At 38.5% G+C, this 26,812-nt stretch overlaps 1 protein-coding gene and 1 pseudogene across 2 annotated transcripts in view; both read right to left on the bottom strand.

The window, feature by feature from the left end:
• Positions 1-1,315: 1,315 nt before the first annotated feature.
• LOC149030069 (sister chromatid cohesion protein PDS5 homolog C-like) lies at positions 1,316-5,596 on the bottom strand. The gene is made up of 5 exons (XM_089142389.1): positions 4,582-5,596; positions 3,045-3,092; positions 2,863-2,953; positions 2,220-2,298; positions 1,316-1,558 (listed from the first exon to the last, which is right to left on the bottom strand). Exons 1-5 carry the CDS (start codon positions 5,396-5,398, stop codon positions 1,385-1,387), a joined length of 1,209 nt encoding a protein of 402 aa, XP_088998515.1. The 5' UTR covers positions 5,399-5,596; the 3' UTR covers positions 1,316-1,384.
• Positions 5,597-12,033: 6,437 nt separating this feature from the next.
• The window catches only part of LOC149030068 (protein SHORTAGE IN CHIASMATA 1-like), a 29,735-nt pseudogene continuing 14,956 nt past the window's right edge, over positions 12,034-26,812 (bottom strand). Inside the window, exons 7-10 of the transcript XR_016171224.1 lie at positions 18,379-18,891; positions 15,247-16,728; positions 15,039-15,163; positions 12,034-12,605 (exon numbers count right to left, since the gene is read on the bottom strand). The product of XR_016171224.1 is annotated as a protein SHORTAGE IN CHIASMATA 1-like (transcript). The remainder of the gene's footprint in view (positions 12,606-15,038; positions 15,164-15,246; positions 16,729-18,378; positions 18,892-26,812) is intronic.

Raw genomic sequence — 26,812 nt, 5'->3', positions numbered from 1 at the left:
TGCTTTGAATTTGGGAGCATGGCCCTTGCAGTTAGAATCTAATTCTAAGAAAGTGATCCTGATGTTTGAACCTAATGTTCAGATCTTGGGTAATTTTGGAAGTCTTAGTTAACGAGATACCTTATTTGTTTGTATTACGTGGACACGTCCGCTTTGGACATGTTGGAAGAAATTTCAAAAGGGCAGCAAATTGACTCACAAAGATACAGATTAATGCAGAAGATGGGCTGATAATCATTATGGAAGCCCCTCCAGATTTGTGAGAAATTTTAAGGGAGGACCTTCAAAGAGGTGTCTCGTAGACTCATTTTCCTTTTGTGCCTTTTGTGTCATCTAACCCCCTTTCTGTATCCACACAAAAAAAAATACCATGATTTATTTGACTTGCAATTAGCCTTATACTGTTACAATCATGTTTTTTTTCTTTTTACGTTAGCAATTTGGACTCTCATTACTTGACCACCATGTAGAATCCTAGCTCTACTCCTAATGTTGTCTACCCTAGAAGATGAGCTCCCAACTCCAGATCTTCAAACACGATTTGGAATGCCATTGACTTTGATATCTCTTCTAGGTTCCACTTGCTTCCCTATCCCCCTGGTGTCTGGTGACATCCTAAGGTCTTTCTTCTTTTTAGCACCCTAATTAAGGGCTGCTCCCCTCCTCCTTATTTCCCCTTGTACATTCTTTCTTCATTCATCCAATATATATATATATATATATATATATATATACCACTAGATTCACAAATGGGAGATTTATACCTTTTGGTTGTGTGAATCCCTAGATTCATGAAATCTAGAGATTCACTCTTTTACACTAAAAACGTGAATGTGTAGATTTATAGGTATGAGGTACACTCATTCCTATTATAAAAGGCTTAAATATTTAAACCATGACTCCATAGATTTGAAATTTATAGATTTGAAATCTCTAGATTTTTGAAATCTTCAAACTCAAGTAACCAAACAGGCCCTAATAGGTTTTAGTTCTATTCAAATTAAATATGTCATTCGGATTTACCCTCTCAAACAGTTTTTTACCTTGCAAGGGTGGTGGCGGGAACTGAATGTTTTCTTCCACCAAAAACTGAGAAGGATTGAACCCCTTCCATCCTTCATAATCATAGACATATTCAAACAGAATATGTTCACTTGTTATGTTTAACACTTCCTATGTGGGGATTTCATCAAATTCAATGAAGACCTTTTCTTTGTAGCTTACGATTCGTAGGAGGAAGCACATATAATTAGGAATGAGGTACCAAAAATCACTTATTATGGAATGAGGTACCAAAATCAAATCAAACTTTAAGTCGAAATGTAAAAGATGGCAAATTAGAAGAAAAACATGATTAATTCTGATTAGGTCTGACTAGGCAGTATCACCCATAGTTTTCACACATCCATAAACCAAACTTTAGACCTGCACCAAATCCAAGCAGCAACCAAATTGGTAGCGTTGCTTTGAAAATGTCTGATTCACACTTTTCTTTGAGCGTTGCCTTCTTTTCTTCTGCATCCCAGTGGATTAGATCCATCTCCCTTCCTAGTCGTTCCTGTATGCCCCAAAGTCTTTGTCAAGCCAATATGAACTCAATCAAAGTGATTCATAACACATTTAATACTACAACTTGTGTATTTAGTATTCGAAATTTTGAGAAAAGTTCTTGGAACGCTTCAAAGAGAAAAGGCAGTTTCTGAAATTTGAGGACCATTAAAGAAAGCATTGAACAATTAATTGTAGGAAAACCTGAATCATCAGCTTGTGGTTAAATTCTCAGGAATATTTAACTCCCAAAATGCAGTATGAATCAAGGATGACTCGCTGACTGAATCTTCACAATAAATATTTTCAGTTCAGTTTTCAACTAGCTCCCGAAGGATAAAAAGAGAAAAAATTTCAAAACTATGCCCAGGAGTAGCTCAATGGATTGGGATAGACTCATGCTTACTTGTCGAACAAATTCAAATTCTAACCGAGATCAAAATGGTGTACCTAGTGCACAGGGTTCCCACCATTGTGGAGAGAGGGAAGGGTCATAAGGTACTCAGCCTTACCGATGCTTTCGCTGAAGGACTGTTTCAGACTCAAACCCATAGTCTAGCTGGAGACCATTGATAGCAGAAAGGTTTCATACCATCTTTGCACAAGCATGGCAGGCATAAGGGGGTCTTCTTATTCATTGCATAAAACTCAAGAAATGGAAACTTGTTTACCTCAATGTTTTTCAAGCTGAAAAGAGCTGCTTTCTCACTATTCTCCCATGATTCAATGGCTGGCAGGATTTTATCATCCCTGTTAATAAAAGAAGATTAATAAGCAAGCTCAGCAGAGTTCAAAATGCTAAAAAAAGCAGAAATACCATTTTAGAAAAGTACAAATTTTCAATCCTGATTTCTATAATCAGGTCAGTTAAATCAGTTAATAGTTAAAACTTACAGCATATTAAATAAAATTGTCATAGTTAATCAATGCTGTGCTACCTTAGATGGTCAAACCATCAGAGTTGGGATTTTGAAGTAAATCAGTAAAGAAGATTAAGGGCATCATGGCCAGTCTTCAAACAGAAAAATGAAGACTATAGGTAAAATTTCTAAAACATTGAAGTTTTTCAGAATAAATGGGCCAGGGCATTGCAATGTAGTTGAAAATGTCTATACATAAAGCATGAGGATTTAATATAGTTTTGCTATTGTCTCGGCTCAATTGTAAGAACTTTTTACTTAATAAAATTCCCATGACAGAATCAGCGATCATAACACTAGGCAAAACTCAGTATTAGAAGTGAATGCAACCTCATCAAAGAAATGTGCTAACTCAGAGGAAGAACTTCCAGAGGCGAAGCTCAAATTGTCTTACTTGTATGCTGCTGGAGTCTTTTCCTTTCGTTTCCATGCTTCAATCAAATATTTTTTCCCCTCAGCTACAGCCCATTCAAAAGCAGCAGAATCTAATGAACACATAAAAGGAACAAGAAGTTGGTTTGTGATCGTGATTGTGTATCCACTCATAGCAGGTAGTAGTTCCAATTCAATAAGTACCTCTGTTATCGGAGCTGCCAAAACTTCTCTCCAGTGGATTCTGGACTTCTGTTGTGGAGAAATATCAAATGATTAGACAATAATGATATCATCCTAAAGAAATTTCCTGATTCACTACAGACCATGAAGATTGGAGCAAAATAGTAGAAATTAAATAATCTTGAGCTTTTAGATTGACACAGATATTTGACAAAGATAGGAATATACATATATATATAAATACACACACTTGTAAGTGATATGATTCATTGATAGGGGAACTCTGTTTGCATTTGTTGCACAAACATATTGACCTCCACTTGGGTTGCCTGGAAAGTTCAAATTATTTTATCTTTTCTATTTAGCACTTACAGCCTAACGTTTGTTGCATTATGAACAATTGCACGAAATGAGTGAGGATCTGCAGATCACCTAAAATGATTCTAATTGAACTGCTAATTCAATGTAAGCCAATTAAATTCATTTGGAAACCTGTAAACTCAGTTTCCAGATATGGTAAAGGGGGGGGGGGGGGGGCAAAGTTGATATATGTGAATGAAAAAACAGAGAAAGTCAACAGATTGCAATTGCCAGAATATTGGATGTGGTCATAGCAAGGACATGAGCAGTAGAAAGAAACTCAATGGTCATGGCTGCAGTGATGAACTATTACTCCTACAGCTTTCTCAGATGGGATATCTCAGTCTTAGCTATCACTCCTACAACAATCTCAGACGTTAAACATGGATTTTACTCCAAAAATGAGGTTCTAGAACACAACCAATTTCTTCAATTTTAATTTTTATTATAAAGAAAACATCCTATCTACAGCTTGGCAAAAGCTTTCCTAGATAAAAATTTGAGAAAATAGTAATTACTAAATAAAAGCAAACCTGCTAAAATAGAAGTTCTAAAATAGTAACAAACTGAAAGTAAGAGCTACCTAAAAACAGGTGACCCCAGTGCGAAAGTCTTTCACACAAGCAGACTCCAAAGGGGGGGGAGGCAATTTCCAACGCAATATTACCTCAACAAAACTGCAAAGTGGGAGCTACCTAATCCAATTAAAGTATACTTATTAAAACTGAAAATAGAAACTAAACAGTAGCAACATCAAGATAGAATCTTTGTCTACTTGCTGAGCCAACAAGATTTAGAAAGTGTTCCCAAATAAGGCATATGTTAGTCATGACATTGTTAGTTTAGTCCTTTTTCTTCTTCATTAAAATGCTTCTATTCACAGCAAGGCCAGCTTATGTGATGCTCCCTTGAAACAACAGAAACTTCAAACATCATTGGACTATGCAGCCCCTCATAGCAGTCACATCTCACAACCTTGCTAGGCTGATTTTGTGAATTGCTTCTACAGGGGTATATGTGGGCTTATGATCTACATCAAGTATCCTAGTCCAAGGCAATTAAATATTTACAGCAATAAAAGATTAGTGAAAGAATTTCAACAGTCAAGAAGAAGTACAATGAAAGATCTCTATACATAATAGAATAATATGTCCAATAGAACTTTCTGTAGAAACCATCAAGGAAATAAGTCACCTACCTGTTGTTTTCTTTATAGCTTGACCTGGTTCTGTTTCTGGTTTGACCACCATCTTGGATTCCAAATTATCAGGTTCGATCTTCTCTGCTGTATCCTTAGTTTTGGCTTCATCAGTATTATGGTGAATCTCGTCCGGTGTAATATTATCAAGAAAGTTTCCAATTACTTTCTTGGCAAGTTTTCTATCCGGTGAGTCATCTTCCTTCGTGCTACTATCTAAGAGGAGGGAAATAAGCTCAAGCTGCTCAATAGATGTATCATCACTTTCCGTTATCACAAGGGTCATAATTGTCTCCATGGCAGAGAAGACATGTTCAGGGTGATAATCCCTTATGGAATTCAAGAAATGTTGGAACATCTCAAGAATCATGGCATCACAATGAAGATCCAGCATTACAACACACGATCGAACCTTTGCCATGGAAACAAGAATCGAGACTCTCTTAGAATATAAAGGACTAGACGTATCAGATAATCCCTGAAATGCATCAACAATCAACCGAAATATCTTCTTCATTTGTTTATCATCATAGGGAGAAACTGGTGCTGATATGCTTGTGACCTCACTAATGCAAGATGCAACTGCAACTTTGACATGAATATCCGAGTGACTCATAAGATCATCAGCCACCAGTGCCTTCTTCAGTTGGCAAAGTGCTTTTCCCATTGACTTTGATGGCGATTGGCCTACCCATGATAGGAAATACGCAGCTCGGTCAAGAAGATAGAAGAGTTTACGGACATTAGAAGGAGGATGAACAAGTCTCTTTCCAAACTCCTTCATAACTACTTCGAGCAATACTTTCCCAAACATCATTTCTTCCTGTTCCAGATCCTTGAAAGCTTAGAGGTAAACTTACAAGTTCAAGAACACTAAAACCCTAGAAAACCAGAATAAGACCGACCACGATGAAACTAAAATAACCCTGCCAGGGCTTTATAAAGAAATGTAACAAAAATCCCAAAATGAAAGAATCAGGTGTTCTTCGCTCCGCCGGAACCGGTGGTGTTTCGTTTCCTCTTATTTAGTGTTTATTTGAATTTTCCCTCTTTTTTTCTCCTCCTTAAATTTAGATAGAATGAGAAGTACAAAAATCAAACCAAACAATTTCTTAATTGAAAAAATACAATGTTAAACTGACACGTAAAATATGTAACAAATTAAGTTTCGTGAAAATCGTGAATTTTTATTTTATACAAAAAAAAGAAAATTATATTACTTAAAAGCACTTACAGTAAAGAGTTTGCAAGCCATTTGCACGTGTTCCTTCAAAAGTAGCTGTAAGAGCTAGATTACTAAGCCAACTATGGATTACTGGAGATGGGAATACATTAACCTTAATATTTTGGATTCCACTAGTTATCTCCATTAAATATTAACTGGTTTGGGTAAGAGTTTTTGTAGCATATTGTGATTACTCCAAATTTCTCCCACATTGCGTCTTTGGTATTTTGTTATGTTTAGTCCTTGTAAGCCCACAAGTGTTGTTTCTAATGTGTCTTCACTATCCAATTTACCAAAATTGACAGACGTGATATGTCCATCTACTCCTCGTGCTCTATCCTACAACCTTCAGCCGTTTGTTAAGAATCCCTACACACATTAACACAATACTTGAATTAATTGGTATTAATGAACAAATATTTACCCATTCTAATGTGAAGATCGTGAATTGTTTACCCAAAAGAAAGGATCTTCGGGAATGGTCACATAAGGGAGAGATGATTGTGGAGCTTCTACTCTAACAACTATTTACATACATTTTCATTTTTGCCCCTTTTTTTTCTTTTGGCTACTTGTGGATTAGAGTCAGCTTGTTTTTCATTTTATCCTCTATTTGGCTGCACTTTCGACGATCGTATGGGTTAGTTCAAAATTAGTTATGCATCTTGAAACCCTTTTCCAACTCCTCTATTTGTAGAGGCAGCTGGTAAAATGGTTTTGGTGTTGACTAGAGTTACACGCAGAAAAAAAATCTATCTACTGTACATATCTTTCTATTTGTGCATAAAAGTGTAATTTTATATCAAATAGAAGGTTTGGTCAAAAGCTTGATTTTAAATTTTTTTTAAAAGTGCAATATTTTTTTGTTTTCTCGTCCACTTATTTAGCTCATTAGTGCACTGCAGATGATGTTTTCACAACTACACAAGGCCACGAGGGAAGAACATCATCTGCTGGCCACGAGGGAAGAAAATCATCTACTCTGCACAAGTCTCAGCTGTGTACAACAGTGGCACATATATACCAAATGATTGGCTGAAAAAACAAACTAAATACAAGACTATGAGGATTATTAAAATTTAAACTTAAGCTTTTAATCTCAGCCAATTACTTAGTACAAAAATGCACTGTTGTGTACAATAGAGAAAGAGGGATTTTTTTTTGGCCACGAGGGTTTTCCCAAGTTAAGAATTTATTCCTAAATCTTTCTCTATTTCTTTTCTCTTCTCTCCTATTTCTTAGCACGTGACTTAAGGAAAACTTCAAAAGGTAAACGTTAGGAATTTATTCATAAATCTTCTCCAAAATCAAGTATCAAGCTAAAGGTAGAAGTTTATTCCTAAATCTTCTCCAGAATCAGGTATTTAAATCTTCTCCTGAATTAGGTATTCTCTCTTTCTTCTTCTTCTTTTTGTCATCCTTGATTTAATATTCTCTTTTTTTTTATTATTATTACTCTTTTTATTTAATTTCATATTATGAATAAAATATTTGTCATTTGTAAGGTAACCAATTACCATGATTTATTTGATTTGCATCTAACATTTTACTGTTACAATCATTTTTTTTTTTGGAGTATTGATTTTATAAGACATTTTTTTATGTGATCAATTCTCATGCTTTAATTTACCTATATTTTATAAGGATAAAATTATCATTCTCGACAATTCGCTTATATCTTTAATACGTATAGACCAGCATTTGAATAATTTAAAAGTAAGTCTCATATGATCCCACACAATATGTGGGGCGAAAAAGCATCAGTAGAATGTGATTCGGACTCTCATTATTTGACCCCCATGTTGAATCTTGGCTCTACCCCTAATGTTGTCATCCATCCTCTCTGGTGGGAGTGTAACCCTAGAAGATGAGCCTCCAACTCCAGATCTTCAAACACAATTTGAAATGCTATCAACTTTAATATCTCTTCCAAGTTCCAGTTGTTTCCCCATCCCCCTTCTACTTTCTGGTGACATCCTATGGAATAGGCTTATTGTTGTAACCTAAATTCTTTTTTCTTTTTAGCAAGGCTGTTCCCGTCCTATTATTTCCCCTTGTACATTCTTTCTTCATTCATTCAAAAAAAATATATAATCTAAATATAATCATTGTTTTGAGTCCTTCCATTCCTTAATAGGTTTTAGTTCTATTCGAATTCAATGTCATTCGGATTTACCCTCTCCACCAGTTTTTTACCTTGCAAGCGTGGTGGTGGTTATTGAATTTTTTTCTTCCACCATAAGGAGGAGTAACTGGTGCTGATATTCTTATGACCTCACTAATGAAAGAAGTAACTGCAATTTTGACGTCAATTTCGTTCAGATGTTCTACAAGCAATCTTATTGTAAACACTATTTCTTCCAATTCTAGATCCTTTAAAGCTTAGATGTAAGGGAACCGGTGGTGTTTCTTCTTAGCATTTGTTTGAAATTTTCCCTCTTTTTTTACTTGAAAAGATTAGATAAATAGAATGAAGTACAAAAGTCAAACCAAACAATTTCTTAATTAGAAAAATACAACGTTAAATTGAGACGTAAAACATAGCAAACTAGTTTTGTTTACCCAAAAAAATATAAAAATAAGCAAAGTAGGTTTCGAGATTAGCCACACATGAGAGCAAATCAGGTATATTAAGGAATAATCACTTTAAGGTAGAGACAATAGATGTGCTTCTACTTGCAATTTTCTACATTCATTTTCTTATAGATGTATGACATGTGTCCTCACATCACATCAAAGCATTGAAGTCCATTTACGAATTGTATATCAAAGTGTTGTAATTAAATTTTAAAAAAAAAATTTGATGTGACTTTTCAATGAACTTTTGTACTTTGATAAATAAAGATTTGCCTATTGAAAAGTAGATTTGAAAATTTCATTTTTGTGCATTTGATTTTAATGCATGGGACATCATTACTTATGAACCAAATAAGATTACAAATATAGATAAAAACAGTAACAAAATACCCAAACACAAATAATATAGAACATAATTGATAAGGCCGAAGCTTAATCGAACCAAAGGGCAAAGTATTCATGTAATATACTCTTAAGTGACAGAGCTTACAATAGATGTGGCATTTGCAAAAATGCTAAGGAAATGTTTGATAAAGTAGTTCTCACATATGAAGTTATTAGCAATATAAAAAATATGAATTTAAATGTCTTTACACTTCAATATGAAAACTTTAGGATATTAGATGATAAGAGTATTACTTCTTTATTCAATAGATTCAGTAACATTATTAATAAGTTGCATAGCCTTGGAAAAGAATTCACAAATGAGAATGTATCAGGAAGAATTCAAAGAACCCTTCAACCTTCATAAAGACCCAAGAGGACTGCTCTTCAAGAAGCAGAAAATTTAACAAAAATTACCCTTGATGAGCTCATCGGGCTTTGGCTTGTTTATGAGGCGGAGCGTGAAAAGAAAAAGCAAATCAAAGCAAGTAAAAGGATCAAAAGAAGAAGTTCGTAGCATTAAAAAGTGCCATCAATGTGGATGAAGAAAGTGAGGATGAAGGGGAGGACATGAACATTAAAAAAGAGATATATCCAATCACCAAAGAGTTTAAGAGACTCCCCAAGAAGAAAGTAGAAAAGGGCCCTCACAAAAGATAATCTTCCAAGAAATACAAAGTTAAAAATCTTTCTAAGAAAATAACTTATGTCTTTAATAAAAACGTTGTTTGTTTTAAGTATAAGAAACCAAACACCTCAAATCCAAGTGCCCAAATGAAGAAAAGAACGGAACTTATATAGTCGAAATATCCTACACCATAAAGAAGAAGAAGAGGAGTCCAATGAAGAAAACATCAAGTTGGCTCTAATGGCAAGATCAAAGGAAGAACAAAAAGAACATGAGACAAACTCTTGCTGTAGTCTAAATTCCATTAATGATAATAGTAGGAGCATAACTTATGTTAGAATAATAATACCAGAGGCTACTATACAGACAAACCAATGTCAGACAATAAGAAAATAGAATCACAAAGTAGTATAATCTTATGCTAGAAGCACTTACCCAAATGAAACAGAAGAAGTGAAAATTAGAACAGCACAAACCCAAACAGGGTGAGTTAAAGTGTACGAATAATACTTTTCCTAAAGGTATTTGAACGTCCCCTTAAATGCAAACCGGGTTTGACCTTGGCTTCCTCACCTACAAGATACAACAACTCCTTTAGATATGAAACCTAGCATTCCACAACATATTCTACTTGCAGAGGAGATACAAATGTAGTATACAACACAGGAAGGGAAGAAAGTAAAACACAAATTTTCTCACTTTTCAAAACACAAATTTTTCTTGTTAAAACCAGAGAGTAAACTCTTGTTTTTAATTTCTCATATGTATTCTTAAACTCATATGGACACCTATATCAAAGAGTGGCATCTGTACGTAAGGTCACCTCTGAAGGGCAAGAATTGTGATTGATCATACAGTCACCTCCCTACAGTAAAACCCAAAAATGGGCTTTCTGGATCACAATCCATGAAAGTCCCAAGTCCAATCATAGACGTTTAATATTATTTAAATAATATTAGAATGTCCCATGGTCTTGTTAGAATAGGGTCCATGAACCACTGCCATAGCCATGCCCGAATCGGCCCAGCTCGGCGCATGCGCATGATCCATATTTAACTCTCTATCAGCATAGACTCTACTTAAAAGCAATCAATGTATATACAATCGATATTATTATTAGCTTCATCCGATGTGGGACTTAAATTAGGTTACATTATATATGTTGAATTGCCAAAACCTTGGACTATAATCATTACATTCAGAAGCGTCCTATAGAGATAAGAATCAAACAAGAGTCCTAAAACAAAATTAGGGAGATAGAGATTTTTTACGTTTTTTAAACTTATCTAAATATTATATTATGTTATTTGTTTTTTAAAACCAAAATCCAACAAACAAGTGACATGGATGAGGATAACTTAGTTGGTCCATTTGAAGCTTTATATAAAATAAGTAAGAAACTTGAAAATAAGAACAAAGCCTTAAAAGGGAAGTGTCATCTTTGAACACTTCGATTGGGGATCTACATGAATACATTAAGAAAAATAAAGAGAGAGAGGAAACATAGACTTAAACAATACTTATGTACATTCATTATGGACAAAAGAACTTAAACAATTAACTAGGAATCCCACAAAAAGACCTCCACGACAAAGAAAGTCTTAGATTCAATGGTGACTCTACCAATCTTAGGAAAGGTAAAGAAATTAAGATTGAAAATGGATCTTCTAGCAAGAATCCTCAACCCAAACATCGAAGTCCTCAAACAAACAATGGGAAAGAAAATTACAAATATAAAAAAGGGCAAAATTGAAACAATAATAATGGTCCAAAAGATAATCGAGGAGCAAAAGAACAAAAGCATCCTAAACAGGGTCATCAAAAACAAAATAGCTATCATCATAGAAATAATAGAGAACATCAAAAGAATTATAATCATAAGCGGCAAAAACCCCAAATTTACTACCATGCTCAAAATCTATACTCATACCAATTTTGGTCACATATCAAAATCAAATCACATCTAATTATGGATGACCATACCCCTATTATGTTTTTTTTTAATTATGCACCTCAATCATTCTTTGAGTCACAGATCTCTTGTTTTAGTTAAATGAAAATCCTATTTAATGGGAGCATGTTGTCATTTTTTTTTTTAAACCATGCATTAATTAAGGGGAGAGGGAAGCTCCATTTAGAAGGGGTTTGTTGATGAAAAAAAGGGGAGAAAGCATGTATGTGTTATTCATAAACTTTTTTTTTTTGGTAGAATTATTCATAAAAATGCAAAGGTATATGATTAATGAAGTTTTGTATTTAATGATTAAACATATTGTATCATCATTGATGTGTTTGTCATCATAAAAAATGAAAATATTTTTAGAGAAATGCCATGTTAGCAATTCTACATCAGTGCCACCTTTACCTCTATTGGTTTTGATAATAACAAACACAATGTACAAAAGTGTGCTTTGAATTACATATGTCTTAAACCAAGCCAAGCCAAGTGAAATGAAACAAAATCAACTCAAAAGGGTATGTCGAAGCCCACGTTAAATTAAAGACCAAGTGAAAGTGGACCTGAATACTAAATCAAGTTGAGCATGAAAAATAGAGTACAAGAAAACTTAAGAACAACAATAAATATCAAAACAAGCTCAAGATGAAAACTTAATATATTTAGGATGTATGACACAAGTTATGCACACACGAATGTAATTGCATTCATTTTTAGTAAAGTCATGTGCATCATATCATTAGAATGATCTAGGATATGATAGGTAAAAATAAATTCTCTAAATAAGTAAAATGACTTAAGTTTTTTTTTTTTTTGGTTGATCACAAATACAATAACCTAATAAGTATAGTTGTTCAAATGGGTAAGATACATCCATTCTACAGTGTGGTCAACAATGAATGAATTTTGACACAAGTTGATAAGCCAGGATAGTGTTGTAGCACAGTCAAAAGGTTTGATATTGATATGCCCTAAGATGGCCCCTAATTGTAGGAGTATAGTTGTTGTTGTTATAGGCCATCTTGTCTTTGTAAAAGGGATCCATTTTGCCAAACGTTGACAGTTGCTCCAAATGGTTGTAACATGTATTCCTTTGGCCTGTGCTGCTTGCATTCCCTCTAGTAATCCATCAATTATGCCTTTGTTTGCATCCTCCTTATTGTTGATTATTGCAACCACCCTTTTCCACTGCATACTTGTATTGATCATACCCTAGTCACACCTAGTTTGGTTTGTCGTAGGAGAAAAGCTTCCTGCACACATAAGAATCATATCATTGTTGATTCTTAAGTTTTTTGATATTATGCAAATACAATCCATATTAGTATGATGTTTACAGTTAGGCCCATGGGTTTCTTTGGTTTTGGGAGGACGAAGATGTAAATCTTTGTAATTAACATAGTCTAGGACTAGGATAGGATTGGGTTGTATTTTTTTAATCACCACCTCATTACTGACCTTCCACACGCATCTTCAATAGTAGCCCTACAAAAAAATAAAAGTATCATCTACAATGAAGAGATGTGAGACCTTTGATGCATTTCGAGCAATAGAGATTCCCTTGAAGGCATTGACTTTCCTAAAATGATCTAGAAGTCTGGAGAGCATCTCCATCACTAATAAGAAAAGGTAGGGGCTCAACAGGTAACCCTGTCTAAGACCCCTAGATCTTTGAAACTAGCAATAACGGATTCCATTGATTTTTACAGAGAAGGAAGTACAAGATATGAGAGTCTTGACCAAATTGCACCATTGTTGACTAAACCCTAAACATACTAGAATTCTAAGAATGGAGCCCCATTCAACCCTATCATATGCTTTAGACATATCTAACTTAAGAGCAACAAAACCTTTCTTGGATTTGGTATTGTTCACGAAATGAAAATTTTCCTGTGCAATGAATATTATCAGTAATTTGCCTTTGAGATACAAAAGCCCTTTGAAGAGGGGAAACATAATCCGATGACAGGGGTCTAAGTCTTCTAGCCATCAATTTAGCAATAATCTTGTAGGACACATTACATAAACTAATAGGACAGACGTCAATCACAAATTCAACATTATCTTTTTTTTTTGGAATAAAGCACAACAAAGTATGATTCAAACCAGGAGGTAAAGACAGTTTGAAAAAACTATTGAACAAAGGAAATGATATCATTTTTAACCACATTCCACATTTTATAAAAGAAACATGCTTGAAATCCATCAAAACCAGGAGCCTTAAAGGCTCCAATAGAAAACACAATGTTCTTCATTTCATAAACATCTAGCATTTCTATTAAGCTATGATTCAAACTAACACATTCATTTGAAGGAAACAACACATCAATTAACTGAGACTAAGTGGGTTGAGCAGACGTGTAAAAAGATTTCATGAAATTGCTAAAACAGCCAGCAATTATGGAACGTTCAAAGAAACATTCCTTACCTTCTCTGATGAATTCAATCTTCTTTTCTTTTTTTTTTTCTTCTTTTTTCTTCTTTTTTTTAGATTTATTATTGATGTTAGAGGCAAGATGATAAATAAAACCTAGTGTTTCCATCCCGAATCCACCGCAACTCATTCTAGACTTTTGAAACCAAAACATTTCTTGAGCATAGTGTAGCACACTCAGCCAGTTTAACTTTTGGTGATAAAGATCCCAATCAGGCCACTAGGACTCTTCAATCAAAAGTAGTTCAGATTCCAATCTAGAGCACAAAGTGGAGATATTGGCCAAACTTTGCAGTACTATTATCCACCGGGTTAGAAATTGGGATGGATTAGCCAGTTTGAGATGAAGATAGTCACCCTGCCAACATATCCATTCCTTGGACACATCCTGTTCAAACAAAGGATGACTATGCCAGGCCATCTGGTAGTGAAATATTTGTATGTATGTATTCTTTCTTCACAACGGCTCTGTCCATGTTCCCATGTGCATGAAGTACAGAACTATGAAACAGATTTCTAGGTTAGCTAAATGAGCTCTAGTGGCAGGTCCAGTTTCTGAAATGCCATTTGAGTTCTTCATGAAACGATGAAATATGTAGTTGCATCAACATATTACTTCATCATGAGAATATTCTTTCATTAGGATGAGAAAATAGATGCGGAGGTACTTCAAAGACTAATTTAGATCCACACGAACTAAAGATTAGAAATTGCATATCACCTTTCTAGTAACAGCATATCAGTAACATTCACTAACCAAGTAAAGAATTCTGAATTTTCTTCCTGTTAACTTTTAATAACTGAGGAAACCTATGAATACATGTCAGCGTTCTGTGCTGTGAGTATATATCTTCTTTTGGATATATTTTTGGCTGAGTTTTCTCAGGTCTACATACTTAAATTCCTTCTAATTGTAGTTTCTATTTGAAATCTTCAACACTTGGCGGAGCCTCACTAGCACAGATTCAAGATGCATCCTCTAGGTATGTCTAAATCATATCAGTTATAACAAGGATTACTGATGTGTTGAAGCATAATTGCAAGAACCAAACTTCTAGTGAGTTGAGTTGACAAAAATGTAGCTGCATGCCAGAAATCATGGCTGAAGCTACAGAGCATAATCTAATACAGATTGAAGATAAAGGTAATTGACTTTAATTTTATAACATGCATAACTACAATTCAATAAAATTGCCTGTAATGCAATTTTACCGGGGAGTGGGTGCAAGGGGGTAGTGCTTGAAGAGCTTACCGAATCATGCAAACCATCATGTTATCTCATAGTTCATTCCGTAACCTTTTCCTCGGACGAACATTGCCATCAGCCCAAACCAGCTTTCTTCGTGTATCATTTCCGTTCTTCACAAAAGAAAGAATCTGCAGTTGACCAAGTAGAGGGATTTGGATGAAAAGCTTCAAAAAGTATTAATAAGCTTAAATGGAAATTCCATTGGACAAACCTGTCTTGCTCGCTTGTCAGCAGGAGTCCATATTGGAAGAAGGGAGGCTGAAGCCTTCCCGTTCTTGGATGAACTTGGTTGCACTGGTCTCTTCTGTTGCTTCTGTTTCATCATTTTCTTTGAGTAGGTACCTCCTTGATACCTGAAACCATCAAGGACAGATGGGCTTCTCTTCGCTACTTTGTGTACATTCCCAGCACACCCAAAACAAGAGATGGTGGTGTCAAATGGAAGGATTGTCGGTGCATCTTGCTTTTTTCCTTGATTCTGTTAAGGAATTCCATTGTCCAAGGTGATCTCTGTTGCAGTCGTGACGAATAAAAAGCTTTCGAGAGTGCTGTCTCATTTTTATCTGCAAATAACAGTCCCCCACTATCTGCAGTTGATCCCTTTTCTGTTCTAGCTTTCAGGAATTCTCTTTGGCATGTAATTGGTGGTGTATCCTTGTTCAATTCCATATTCAGCTGTGCACAAATGTTTCCCTCTAACTTCTGGTTTGGATCATTTCGGGAACTGCAGATATCTGAAGCAAAACTGATTTCTAAGAATGCTGGCAAGCAAGTAAGGTCTTCCGTGTAAAATAATGATTTTGCAGAATTTCTCATAAGATTGCACCCTATATCTTGCATTCTTGTTGAAAAATTTGCGGTGTTCCTGACAGAGAAGTCCTCCCCAAGTAATGACCTGTTATCAAGGTCTATAACTTCTCCTTTACCGTGCAAATTTTCAAAATTATTGCCCTGCCTGTACAAATCATTCATGACAGAATTGCTCAAACCCTCTTTCTGATCAAACCATTGGTCACACGAAGACAAACTGTGCCCCCTTACTTTCAGATTTCTCAGGATGCATGGAGACTTGTGAATGATATGGATGGGACACTCTAGAAGGCTTCAAGATGCCATCTGCAAATTGTTGTGGTGCACCAAAAAGCATCTCCTCCATAGGAAACTGAGATGTTTGAGCATCTGTCATGTATTTTCTCCTTTTCCTATCGCACTCAGCTTTATAGCGACTATTCCCCGAATCTGGAACAGGAGATACTGAAGAGGAGGAACATTCCGTCATTCCAGACTTGGAATCCTCTATTTCTGCATATCTACACAGAGCACTAAACAGAGAAAGGCTTTCATCAGGAACATGATATTTCTGAATAGCCTGGATTCTGTGGTCATGTGAACATTCAAGAAACTCAACAAGCACGCCTCCATAAGTAAGAATTGCATGAGCTGAGAGAGGATTAATTGATGGAAAGCTGGTAAGGAATGACTCTGCAAGGGTCTCAGATTCAAACATTTTTGGGCAGAGGCCTTTATTTAACTTAGCGGCGTATATGATGCAGCTCATGATGATGTCATCAGTTAACTCAGCTGAATATGAGCAAAAGAGTTGTAAATCTAATCCCAGGCTACTTGCAGCAGCATAAAGTGCATCTGATGAATCCATTATGTCAGCAAGAAAGCTGCTTTCCCCCTCGACTATCTGAACAGAACATCTATCCCAATTCATTTCATGAATAACCATAAATTCTCATAAGTGTTACATTACAAGTAAATAGACCAGGAAATTCACATCAAAGATAACTAAAGTTTACAACCCCACAAAAAAGAAGATAACTTGAGTACGAAAAAGGGAATTAGGAGTTCAATACTGTAGGGAACAACCCAGAAAGCTATGTAAAAGGATAGACACATTTTTCTCATTTTCTTGCAGTAAACAATGAGAGAGAGATGTCATTTTATCAAAGTACACTCATGTTGTGTCCCTTTTATCTTATCAATGGAAGAATAACAATGAGAGAAATGTCATTATAGTAGTGTTATTAATGAGAATAAAAATACTAGCACCTCGAGAAGTTATGACAGTTGATCCAGCTGCCCATTGCAGCAAGCCCCACAGTGTAAAACAGTGAGATCCATTATATTGAATGGTGGGATCAAGTGCCATATGCTAATACCATCCACAATGCTGCCAGTCCAAATATGAAAGATAATTATAGTCTGACCAGAGTGATTGCTCACAGGTAGAGTATAATCATTATTTACATAAATGGATGTGCCTGCATCAACAGAGGCCTTCAAATACCCCCATATGGAGGAGTAATTTTAATTTGGATTAAAGGAACTTAAAGAGGCAGGGGAAGACCAAAGATAATCTTAGGAGATGCCTTGAGCAAAAAATATGCATGGTTAGGCCTTGAACCCACTATTGCCAGGATCCATGTAGCTGGTCCTATTAGTTTGGATAAGGCTTTTATTGTCATTGTTGATGTGCCTGCATTTCAAGTTTTGAAGTTGCCATGTTGGATACTGAAACATTGTTGATAGGAAGGAATTGCAAGTATCTCTGGACAACAATATGCATCATTTGTTTGAAGGAGTGACTTTTTTTACATATTCACAAGAGATTATCTAAGACAGTTCCAGTAACGGAAGGAAGCTCAAGTAAGTGACATGGTTAAGAACATTTTACGAACAATGATTAAAAATTTAGAATTAGGACAATGAGGTCCACCACTAATGTTTGTGCCTCACCTCAAATGGTTCTTTACAATTACAGAACTACTAACCTCAATTAGCTAGTATCCCCCCCCCCCCCCCCCCCAAAAAAAAAAAAACGAAAAAAAAAACCCAAAAAAAGAGAAACAAAATACGATTTCATGAACAATAATTACAAATTTAGGACTAGAACAACCAGGTCCATCACTAGTGTTTGTGCCTCAAGTGAATCCTTTACAGGAAACTAGTAACCATAATTACCCATTATTTAACGTGCACCCCCCCCCCCCCCACCCCCCAAAAAAAAAAACTTGTGTCATTGGTCTTCAACTTCTATTCAATGACCATCCTGTAGGTGTACTCAAGTTAGATTATTATGATTTCTCTTCTGTTTATTCTGTAACCTGTTTTGCTGCTCATTCAAGTCATATTCTAGACAAATTTAACGATAGGAGAGTTCATCTTTTATAGTTACTATGTGTGTGTTCCCTTCAATTTAGGGATTACTGTTCCATAAAAGCATTATCTGTATGCAGAGTAACATTTATAGCTGTGTCCACAAAGTATATCTTTGGAAGTAGTTAGACCAGATAGTAAAGTAGTTGAAACATCATGTAAACATTAAGAAAATTACCAAAATGCAACTGCTGAAAGAAAAACTCAGTGATGTCAAAATATGTGTGGCAATATGCTCAACATACAAAGTGAGGCGAGAGGAAGCTTCATCTGTCACTCTTGCTTTGTTCTTAATGTTATCGCAATCATAGAATACAAGACATACTGCTGCACTTAAGATCAGATCCACAGGCAAACTGATCTCACGCTCCACAACTTGCACCCCCTGTTTCTCCATTGCAAGAATCCTTTGGTAAGAGCTTCTCCGGTACATTAGCATTTCCTTACAAAAATTTTGTGTGTTCACAATAACGACTATGTCAGGATAAGATGTGACTGAATTTATAAGCTTGGACTCCATTGCAGATGTCATGCTAGGAACTGATGTAAACTTGCTGCTATCTTTGACATAATCAACTGCATCTGAGTATTCCACACATTCTTCACTAACGGGTCCGAAGTAAAGCTGTTCTTCAAACTTATGGTCATTGATGCACTCACTTATTGTTGAGATTGATTGAGAGATCTCCTCCTACAGCATAAAAAGGGCCAAAGTTTTTAATCAAGTTCTTTTTATTTAAAAAATAATAAATTAATTAATTATAAAAAAACCCCACTTGGAAACTGAAAATGAACAGCTTGTGAAATAGGGATCAAGAGATCGGGTTCAGATAATGGACTGGTCCCAAGTCAATCCAATCTGTTGCGTCTAGAACTTCTTCGAGGGCCGGATATTGAGATGACCACCTTAAGAGCTCTCCAACCAAATTGGAATAACTGGGAGGCTTGCACACACAAAGAAAGCAAGAACGGTCCGGCCTAGTTTTGGCCGGGGAACCGCCTCCGACGCTCAAGTCAGCCTAGGCAACAATAAGAGTTCTTGAGAGAGTTCTTAAGAACGTAATGAGTAATTTACTCAGATGAAAGTTCTCGTACCTTTCTCCATGTAGGAGGTGGGTTTATATAGAGGTTACCTGGAGGCGGCGATTCCTTAAGTTTCGGATCGATAGTTGAGGAGTGAGTGGAGTAGTGGAATAACGGCTCCTTCTTTGTCGCACCTGATAGTGCCGTTATGCTGACTCACCTCCCCAATTCTCGGAATAGATATGCTGAGTGTTTATGCGTAACTAACTCTTCTTGACTTGGTCAAGAGAGTCTTTTGAGAAATGTTTGAGTTGGATATATATTTTTCCCGAGTGAAGCGCTCGGGACCCTTCTCCAAAGAAGAGATCAGACAACCCAAAAAGGTGCATCTGTCCCGAGTGAGGCACTCGGGACCCTTCTCCAAAGAAGAGATCAGACAACCCAAAAAGGTGCATCTGTCCCGAGTGAGGCACTCGGGACCCTTCTCCAAGGAAGTGATCAGACAACCCAAAGGGGTGCATTTGTCCCGAGTGAGGCACTCGGGACCCTTTATGAGGGAAGAGATGCACCAGCCCGAGGGAGGTGTATCTCTCCCGAGGGGGGGACTCGGGACCTTAGTTCCCCACAACAGAGCCCCCCATTCCATGCGATTGACTTCTCGAACGTATGGAATGTTACTCCCAGGCTTCTTAGAAAATTTCCTTTCTTCTTGGAGAAACTTTAAGATGTCGTCTTGAATGAGAGCCATTATTTCTCCAAGGCCTTCGTAACTCCCAACCATCGTACTAATTCACATTTATTGCTACTTCTGATATGCGAATGGTCATGTTTTCTCAACCGTTGATTTACTCGATCATGGGCCGTTTGATTGAGATCTTGAGTCCCTCAATCTCAACCGTTGTGTCTGTTCATTGTTGGTCGTTGGATCGCGACCTTTCATGTGCCAAATCTTAACCGTCGCCTTGCTTGATTCACGACCGTTGGATGTGTCTCTTCAACTTCCTCCTCCTCACTATAAATAGAGGTTTAATCCTCTTTTTACTCTTTTCCTTGCAAACTCTCTCTGAAGTCTCCTGACTGCGTTGCTTGCTTTCTTCAACTAGCTATTCCAATTCTTCAACCAGTAAGTTATCTCTAACCTTTCTCCATTTCTTTCCTTTGTCATTTCTGTATTATGGATAAGTTAAGAAAAGGCAAGGAAATAGCCCGAGCCACCTCCCGACTGGAGGTCCCGACTACTGAGATCTCCAGTCCCGAGATGTCTTCCCGAACTCAATCTATGCATTATTCCAATGAAGATGATTTCTCTGATTCTTCTATTGTTAGAGCTGCTGCTGACTTAGCTAGGGACGACCCTCTTGACCAAGAACCCCTATGCTCTGATTTAGGAACGGACTTAGTCAATTTCGATGCTTCTGTGAATTCTTTGGCTGAGCAGGAGGTTGATAGTATTAGTCTATCTCCTGCTAAATTCCGAGTTGCTAGTCAGAGGCATTATTCGCCTCGTCCACCACTTTCTCGTCCTCAAGATTGCCGGAATCGTTGGCCACCATTTCTCCCTGCTAAGTTGCTTTCTGAGGAGGAAACTCTTGAAGAAAGGAACAAACCAAAGACGCCCTCTCATATTGATTATGATCTCAAGTTTTCGGGTCCCGAATTCTATCCCGGAGATCTTAACCAACACCATCTCCAGCGTTTAAGGGATTTCTCTGAAATTCCAGAGGATTATTCCTTTTTGCTCCCGTCTCTATCTAGTCGGGTTGGAGAGCCTCCGGATGGGGCCTTCTCCCTTTATTATGATGCTTTATTAGGGGGTCTTCGCCTTCCCGTCCAAAAAATTATTGAAGACCTTCTAATTCATTATGGAATTTCTCCTTCCAACCTTATTCCAAATAGTTGGAGAAATGTCACATGTTTCATGGGTTTCTGTCATAATGTTGGAGTCGAACCAATATTCCCCCTTCTCCAGCGTTTCTTCGAAGTTAAGAGTCAGTCGAAGGGGGGTTGGCTCTCTCTTCAACGTCGGGCAACCGACACGGTGGACTGGTCGGGCAACATCATTTTGCCAGGGTCTATGCCTACGTCCACCAAGGGGTGGAGACATCACTTTTTCTTCTGCAAGCCCCCGGTCCCGCCGCTATTCCCAACTGCTTTTGTGAAGAATCCAAATCAGATCTTAAAGAACCCAATATTCTCATTGAGTTATCCGCCGCCGAAGAAGCGACTTTAGAAAAGATCATCCAGGTTGACGGAGACTCAGCCGCAGTTCATGGATACTTGTCTGAGTATCCGTCTGTTCTTCAGTTGTGGGGCTTTTCTCCGGGTAAGCCCCTTCTTCATTGACGTTCTTCAATTTTGTGGATTTTCTTATTTTTGCATTTTCTAATCTTCTTCGTCTGTTGTCGCAGTGGCTAGCAAATTGGACATTGATGCTCTCCGGGCCATCACGATCGGGAACACTAAAGAGGCTTTCGCCGAAAGCCAGTGAAGAAAAGCGGAGCCACAGAGGCTGGTCCCGTCATCCAAGTTCTGAGCGCCCCTGACTCGTCCAAGCCTTCGGGTAAGAAGATCGCCAGGAAGAGCTCCTCAGCTGGAGGAGGTCCTCCCGAGATAGGCGTCCCTCAGGCGTCCCCGTCTAGATGCTCGGGCAGGCCTTCCAAGAGGCCTCGGGACAGCGAGGATGCTACCGAGGGGGATTCCCAGAAGTCCCCCGTGTTCGTTCCCGGATGGGACTTAACCTCGAGCGACACCGTGCTGGGGGATTCAAACGCAGCCAGGACTTGGCTTCTCGAAGGGATGATCCCTTCTGATCGCCAATACTTGAAGAATCTCCCGGATGACAAGTTTTATGCCAGCGCCTATAGGTAATTCTCTGTTCTTATCTTTTATGTTTCTTCAAGTGACTTCTGTAACATGGTATTCCATATTTTCTTCAGGTACTTCTCTCGAGGGACACACTATATGGGAGAGTGCATGATCCGTTCTGAGCACTTGGCTAATCAGCTTCGGGATGTTGAGAAGGATCGGGAACGAAACGTCATGGAGCTTTCTGAGTCCATCAAGACTGTTGGGTCATTGAAGAGGCGGGACGCAGAAAGGAGTTTGAAGCTGAAGGAGATGTCCAAGAGCAAGGCAGCTCTTAAGGAGGAGCTTTCTGAGACCAAGGAAAACTTGGAAGAGGCCCTTAAAGAAAAGGAAAAGTTGGAGCGCGAGAAAGCTGATATGGAGTCTATTGCCCTCCAACTTCGTGAAGAAGTTCAGGCAGGGAAACTCCCCCTTAGTGCAGACGAGGTGCCTGACGTCATCCAGAAGGAGATCATCACTTCTTACCTTGGCACTTCTCAGTTCAAGAAACTCCAGCTGGCTCTCTCTGCTTCGACTTATCGCCTCGGGCTCAATGATGCTTTTACTGAAGTTCTCCGACGGGTAGATATTCCTAACCCGAAGGAATTAGCCGGAATGTTGGATGGTAGAGTCTATGAGACTCTTGAAAGAGCCGTGCCCGAAGGGATTGAATGCAGAGAACCTTTCAGCCCTCCCGATCCTCTTCTCTCTGTTGATGAAGATGAAGAGGTGGGCTTTGGAGAGAGTCATGAGAAAGAAGCTCCTGGCGGCGTCGGGCCTGAAGAAGACAAGCTTCCCGAATCTGGGAATCCTCCTGAGAGTTGAAAGACTTGATTTTTTCAAGACTTACTTTTCTTGCTTTTGTTTCTGAGAAACTTTGAATACTTGATTTGCTCTTGTTTTTTGGAATTTTTGTAAACAATGTTGAATTTTGCGCAACTTTTGCGCTTTCTGTAATATTGGTCCTTGTGGCCAAATATTTTGGATGATAACTAGTAGTTGTTTGCCTCCAACTAAGGCATTAAGCTTCTTTTGACTTGTCCCGAGTATCTTCCCGAGTCACTCCCCTAGCGTAATGCCTTAGAGTTGATGATGTTTGAGTTCTCCCAAGCCTTTATTCCAGTTGGTCTGTCAGAATAGGGTCCCGAATGAAGGTCTTGTAGAGAATTGTATCTCATGTTTTGGAGAAATTCATAAGTGATGGAGAAATTCTCCCGAGTGGCTACTCCGAGTGAGGTACCGAGTGTAACGCCTTTGAATAATTCCATCTTATGAAAGCCTTTCTTGGTTTTCATAAGAGGTGGGGGAATTCTCCCGAGTGGCTACCCGAGTGAGGTCCCGAGTGTAACGCCTTTGAATAATTCCATCTTATGAAAGCCTTTCTTGGTTTTCAGAAGAGGTGGGGGAATTCTCCCGAGTGGCTACCCGAGTGAGGTCCCAAGTGTAACGCCTTTGAATAATTCCATCTTATGAAAGCCTTTCTTGGTTTTCATAAAAGGTGGGGGAATTCTCCCGAGTGGCTACCCGAGTGAGGTCCCGAGTGAAACCCCTTTGAATAATTCCATCTTATGAAAGCCTTTCTTGGTTTTCATAAGAGGTGGGGGAATTCTCCCGAGTGAGGTCCCGAGTGTAACGCCTTTGAATAATTCCATCTTATGAAAGCCTTTCTTGGTTTTCATAAAAGGTGGGGGATTTCTCCCGAGTGGCTACCCGAGTGAGGTCCCGAGTGTAACGCCTTTGAATAATTCCATCTTATGAAAGCCTTTCTTGGTTTTCATAAGAGGTGGGGAATTCTCCCGAGTGGCTACCCGAGTGAGGTCCCGAGTGTAACGCCTTTGAATAATTCCATCTTATGAAAGCCTTTCTTGGTTTTCGGAAGAGGTGGGGAATTCCGGTTGCTCCCGAGTGAGGTCCCGAGTGTAACGCCTTTGAATAATTCCATCTTATGAAAGCCTTTCTTGGTTTTCAGAAGAGGTGGGGGAATTCTCCCGAGTGGCTACCCGAGTGAGGTCCCGAGTGTAACGCCTTTGAATAATTCCATCTTATGAAAGCCTTTCTTGGTTTTCAGAAGAGGTGGGGGAATTCTCCCGAGTGGCTACCCGAGTGAGGTCCCGAGTGTAACGCCTTTGAATAATTCCATCTTATGAAAGCCTTTCTTGGTTTTCATAAGAGGTGGGGGATTTCTCCCGAGTGGCTACCCGAGTGAGGTCCCGAGTGTAACGCCTTTGAATAATTTGAAGAGATGCTTGTATATTCTTCGCTATAACTTTCTTCTTGAGAAAAAGGACGTCAACAGTGAAGACGTAGTTTTATTGAAATTCAAATGGTCTTTCGACTTACTTGCAAATGCTACATATCTGGACTAACTCTACTGATAGAACTTCCGAAGGTTCATGGAATTCCAAGTTCGATCTATTGTCTCGCCTGTGGCCAAGCTTTTTAGCTTGTAAGTCCCTGGTTTCGTCTCTTGTTCGACGAGATATGGCCCTTCCCATGTGGGTGAGAGCTTGCCTTGATTTCTTGGGTCGGATGCCGCAACTTTGCGGAGCACTAAGTCACCCGCACGATGTCTTCTATTTTTTACCCGAGAATTGAAGTATCCAGCTACTCGGTTCTAATATCTTTGATTCCGGTATTCTGACATGCTCCGTACTTCGTCTATTAGATCTAGATTGCTCTTCAAGCCTTCTTCGTTTGCTTCTTCATTGAAGTCTGTATATCTCTTTGATTCTGCCAATACCTTTACCGGGACAAGTGCTTCTGTGCCGTAGGCTAGCCTAAAAGGTGTTTCTCCCGTAGGAGTTCTGGCCGTGGTACGATATGACCAAAGGACGCTTGGTAATTCTTCCACCCATTTGGTTCGACTTGTCTCCAAACGCTTCTTCATTCCATCTAAAAGCGTGCGATTGGTTATTTCAACTTGCCCATTGCTCTGCGGATACGCCACGGATGATGTTCTATGCTCGATGTGATATCTTTCACAAAAATTCTTGAAGCCAGCTCCGATAAATTGCTTTCCATTGTCGGTCACAAGGATCTTTGGAATTCCAAATCTGTAGATGATCCTTTCTTGAAAGAACTTCTCCATTTGTTTCTCAGTAATGGATGAGAGAGGTTCGGCTTCCACCCACTTAGTGAAATAGTCGATTGCCACGACCAAATATTCTCTATTGTTGGCGGCCTTAGGAAGCTTTCCAACCAGATCCATTCCCCACCATGGCGAAGGGAATCGGACTGGAGACAGATGTAAGAGGAACAGCCGGAGTCTTCGGAACAGATGCATGAAGTTGGCATTGCTTGCATTTTCTGACATAGTCCACGGCATCTTTCTGAATATTCGGCCAATAAAGGCCTTGGCGTATTATTTTATGGGCCAAAGTCCGACCTCCCATATGTGCTCCGCATATTCCTTCGTGTACCTCGGCTAAGGCATATTGGGCTTGAGAAGGGCCAACACACTTTAGAAGAGGCTGTGTGATTGATTTTTTATAAAGCTGTTCTTCAATAATGGTGAACTTTGCTGCTTGATTTTTAACTGCCTTAGCCTCCTTGACGTCTTCTGGGAGGATATCATTCTTCAAATATGATATAATCGGGCTCATCCAACTAGGCTCTTCTTCAACATCCATTGCCTCGGCCTCCCGAATGCTAGGAATTCCTAACCGTTCAATATAAACGGCTGAGCCTAAGGTCGAATATTTGGATTAAACCAACTTGGATAACTCATCTGCTACTTCATTTTCCTTTCTCGGAATTTGCTTTATCTCAAGATGATCAAAATAATGGCGACAATCATCAATTTTGGCTAAGTAATTTGCCATTCTTGTTTCCTTCGCCTCGTACACGCCACGAACTTGATTCACGATCAATTGAGAGTCGCTTCGGACTTCCAATTCTCGGACTCTTAGGGCTCGGGCAAGTCTTAGTCCTGCTAGTAGGGCTTCATACTCGGCCTCATTATTAGAGGCTTTGAAGTTGAATCTTAAAGCATAATGAATAGTGAATCCATCTGGGCTAATTAGCATTAGCCCTGCTCCACTCCCCGAAGAGTTGCTCGAGCCGTCAACATGCAAAGTCCATAACTTTGGACCGGGTGAATTTTCTACTCCCGAACTAGGCATGCTATTCTCAAGAATAAAGTCGGCCAGAACTTGTCCCTTTATGGTTGGACGAGTTCTGTACTCAATTTGATATTCGCTTAACTCAATAGCCCATGTGACCATTCTTCCGGCTAAGTCGGGTTTCTGTAGTATCTTCTTCAACGGGAAGTTGGTCAAGACTACAATTGGATGAGCTTGGAAGTATGGTCTGAGTTTCCGAGATGTGATTACAAGTGCTAAGGCTTGTTTGTCCACATCCGGATATCGTGTCTCGGCATCTACTAAAACATGACTTATGAAATAGATAGGGTTTTGTGAAGTACCTTCTTCTTTTACTAAGACCGCGCTTATTGCCGCTGGAGATATGGCTAAGTATGTGAATAGTTTGCTCTCCCGTTGAAGGTCGGGCTAAGAGAGGTGGAGTCCCGAGCTTCTCCTTCAACTTCTCGAACGCTTTCTGACATTCATCGGTCCATAAGGTATCCTTTGCCTTCCCGAGCTCTTTAAGAGCCTTGAAGAAAGGCAAACATTTCTCACCCGATTGCGAGATAAATCTGTTTAAGGCTGCTACTCTTCCAGTTAGGCATTGGATGTCTCTAACTGTCCTTGGTGACTCCATCTCGAGCAAGGCTTTGATTTTCTCCG

Source organism: Hakea prostrata, chromosome 1, assembly GCF_041222555.1.
Source record: "Hakea prostrata isolate BN-2017 chromosome 1, UWA_Hpros_2, whole genome shotgun sequence".
Lineage (NCBI taxonomy): Eukaryota > Viridiplantae > Streptophyta > Magnoliopsida > Proteales > Proteaceae > Hakea > Hakea prostrata.
The sequence above is the reverse complement of the archived record's forward strand: the minus strand, read 5'-3'. Positions and strand labels throughout refer to the sequence as shown.